The sequence below is a fragment of the Vicia villosa genome, linkage group LG1, assembly GCF_029867415.1.
Source record: "Vicia villosa cultivar HV-30 ecotype Madison, WI linkage group LG1, Vvil1.0, whole genome shotgun sequence".
Taxonomy (NCBI): domain Eukaryota; kingdom Viridiplantae; phylum Streptophyta; class Magnoliopsida; order Fabales; family Fabaceae; genus Vicia; species Vicia villosa.
Genome location: NC_081180.1, coordinates 194383292 through 194386686, shown reverse-complemented (window position 1 = coordinate 194386686; position 3395 = coordinate 194383292). Strand labels below are relative to the sequence as shown.

General features: G+C 39.3%; 1 protein-coding gene across 1 annotated transcript; it reads right to left on the bottom strand.

Moving 5' to 3' along the window:
* Positions 1-1435: 1435 nt before the first annotated feature.
* On the bottom strand, positions 1436-2812 carry LOC131621570 (uncharacterized; the record flags this gene model as incomplete). Its single annotated transcript, XM_058892613.1, has 2 exons — positions 1436-1974; positions 2053-2812. Coding segments are annotated over 2 exons (1299 nt in total), but the record flags the coding sequence as incomplete, so codon positions are not given.
* Between the last annotated feature and the right edge of the window lie 583 nt (positions 2813-3395).

The following is a 3395-nucleotide window of genomic DNA, read 5'->3' as shown; positions in this document are numbered from 1 at the left end:
GTCGAACCTGTATGGTATATTGACTAATTTTAGTCGAACCTTGGCAATGATGGTTTATTGGTAGTCGAACGTCAGTCTTGACTAAACAAAACTATTTAATCAGACTTTTTGCCTTAGATTCTTTAATAATCTTACCTTTTTTAGAGGTTACTTACCATTATTTAGCAATTCGAAATCCTAGGGTAACAAATTGCCCCCCAAGCGACTTCTTTCGACTGACTTCAGGAAAGAGAAAAATGGCGTTTCATTTCTTTTTTAGATTTCGACTTTTGTTCTCTTTTGACGCCATGATTACTTTGCACATCCCTAGGCACTAATTATTACCTAAATCTTAGGTAGTGGGCTATAACTGCTCCCCACTTTCTAAAAACCAGTTTCCAAGGCGTTTCTTTGACATGACCTTTGATATCAACAACTTCTTTTTGCACGATTTTGCTGACGTCACTACAGCCATATATATATGTGCAAGCTTCTCCTCTTTTTCTTTTCTCATTACATAATAAAAAACAGGCGTCTCTTCTACATTCTCGTCAGGGAGAAAATCATCTTCATTCTCAGACACCTCAGATACTCTGTCGAACTCTGCTGGAAGTACAGATACAATCCCACAGTCAATTAATAATTCATCTGACTCTATGTCAAAGTTGTCGTCGACCTCTTCATCCGACAGTGGAGAATACTCAGGATCTTTTTCGGTATTGAGAATCGGAGCATCATCATCAACTAATTCTTTGATGAGTTTCTTTCCCAGGATCATTCCTGCAGCCAACCTCTCATTTGCCACTTTGGCCTGCTCTTCAGTCAATCTCCTTTGAAAAGGTTTCGGCTGGTAATGAGAAAAACTTGCCTGCATCATCTTTGAGTTGTCCTGGCCATTCTTATGGCTTCTTTGGTAACGCATCCACTGCGTTTGAGTCATAGGATTCTTTCCTTTGTAGTTTGGAGATATATAGTCTTTCCTCTTAGATCCACTATCAGTCCAAGAGCCTTCAGCATTTGCTCCAGCACCATGGATCTTCCATTCTGGACGTTTACCTCTGAAGTTAATGGGTTTCACCCACTTGTCCTCAGGGACATCCGTCTTGGGTCGAAAAGTCTTTGGCTTTTCAAACCTCTTCCTGTACTCTCCAGCCCTTCGACCACTATTTTCTCCTGTATACATGAACTGACGATTCTTGCCCCGACGAGGGTCGAACCTCACTTTGTTTGCAGCATCAACATTAAAAACATCATCACACCTTGGACATAATCCAACTTGAGAGTTGTTGTTGTGACACCTCTCAAGGAATTTCAAAAGGCTCTCCTTTGGTTCAGGATAGACCATGTTCAAGACTTTGCCATCAGTAGCACCATCTTGCTTTCCATCGAAACCATCAGTAGTTTCGACCATCATCACATCAACAAGCTCATTATAGTGAGCCTCTTCGACTTGCAAGGGATCAGTATCAACTTGCATTGATGACTTTGGCTTTTCTCCAAACTGTAACCTTCCTTCTTTCAAAGCTTTCTGCACCAAATCCCTGAAAAGAACACATTGAGAAGTCTTATGACCCAGGAAATTATGAAATTTACAAAATCCTCTTTTTTTCTTTTGTTCAAGAGGAGGATTCTTAAGTCCTGGGGGTACTATGATTTGCCCATCAGTTACTAACAAATCGAATATCTCGTCACATTTTGTTATATCAAATGAATACGTTTTACTAGAAAATTTATCATTTTTACTTTCGATCGGATTTTTATCTTTTGAGGGCTTGAGTAATTTACAAATATATGGTGGTCCCGGCTTCAATTCAGCCACATTGACCTCTCCCTCTTCGTATTCACTATCACTATCAGAGTCGAACTCATTTGTAGTAACATAAGCTATCTTTTCTTTCTTATGATATTTACTAACTCTAGCTTTTTCAGCTTTTAGCCTTTCGACCTGGCGTACTCTGTCTGCCAGTTGTGCCATATCCCTTAAATGTTGGGTATCTAATTTCTTCCTTATAGAATAATCTAACCCACCTGCAGCCATTTCGACTAACTCATGTTCAGGAATTTGTGTGAAACATCTAGATTTCAATAACCTGAAACGATTGAGGTAGCCATCGACCGTTTCTGTACCCTTTCGCCTAACTCCAGCTAATTCTTTCAAACTAATCTTCGACTGTCCCATATAAAACTGTTCATGGAACAATCGTTCTAACTGACTCCATGAAAATACAGATTGTGGAGGTAAGGTCGTGAACCAAGTAAAGGCATTTTTTGTTAAAGAACTTGGGAAATATTTCACTTTTAAATTCTCATTGTTTGCTAATTCTCCAGCCTCTGTCTGGAACCTAGCAATATGTTCGACTGTCGATTCGCCAGTCTCACCAGCAAATTTGGTAAATTTTGGAATTTTCCAACCCCTAGGCAGTTCTGTCTGCCTTACGTACTCTGACAATGGGGAAACAAAATTTGGTCTATGCAAACCTACATTTATTCCATTCTGAACTAAGATTTGTTCGACTACATTCGAGATATTATTGTGTCCAACATTGACATCTTGCTGGATATTTCTAAGAACCTGATCAGCATCTTGATGCCTTTGTACTACTCTAGGGATTTCTTGTTCAATTTGGTCCCCATTTCTAGGAGTTTCAACTACTCTAACATTCGACCCTTGTGGAGTCGAAAGGTTTGGTTGTGGGGGCGCTCCAAAGAAATCTGCTATTCTGGCCATTTGTCTAGCCAATATTTCATAACTTTGGTTCGTATTGTTTATCATGGGAGTAAAAACAGTTCCCATTTGTTGAGTAAGGGCATTTACCATTTCATGATTACTTTCGTCTATTTGTTGCCGAATTGACAACATTGACGTAGTACTTAAAGATGGCAAAACCTGGTTATTGTAACCTATGCCCATAGGTTGACCCCCTGGATTTGATGTGCTTGTTGCCATCATGCTATCGGAATACAATGAAGGATTAGTGTGTAAACCTTGCATCATAGACGTATGCATTCCAAACTAAGGGTTAAAACCTGGTGGAGGTATCATTCCATGAAACGACGGTCGTAATGGGTTAAACGGTGACCGTACATTCATTGGTGATGATACCAATGTTGCTGTCGTCGATCCACCAATATTTGTTGTTCTAACTGGGGATGAATTTGCAGCATTTTGTGATGTTGTTCCGGTTAGAACAACTCCTTGATTTCCAGAAAGGTCAGAATTATTTGTATTAACTTCAGACATGTTACTTAATTTTCGACCACTTCTTAGAATCATACATAACTATTGCACTAACAAATATAAAACAAACAGCAATTGACGAGTCCCACTGGGCCTGCCAATTTGTTTACCCAGAAATATGGTAAACAAGCGCTAGTTTCCTTTTTAAAGGTTACTTTTGCGGAATCAACTAGAATAT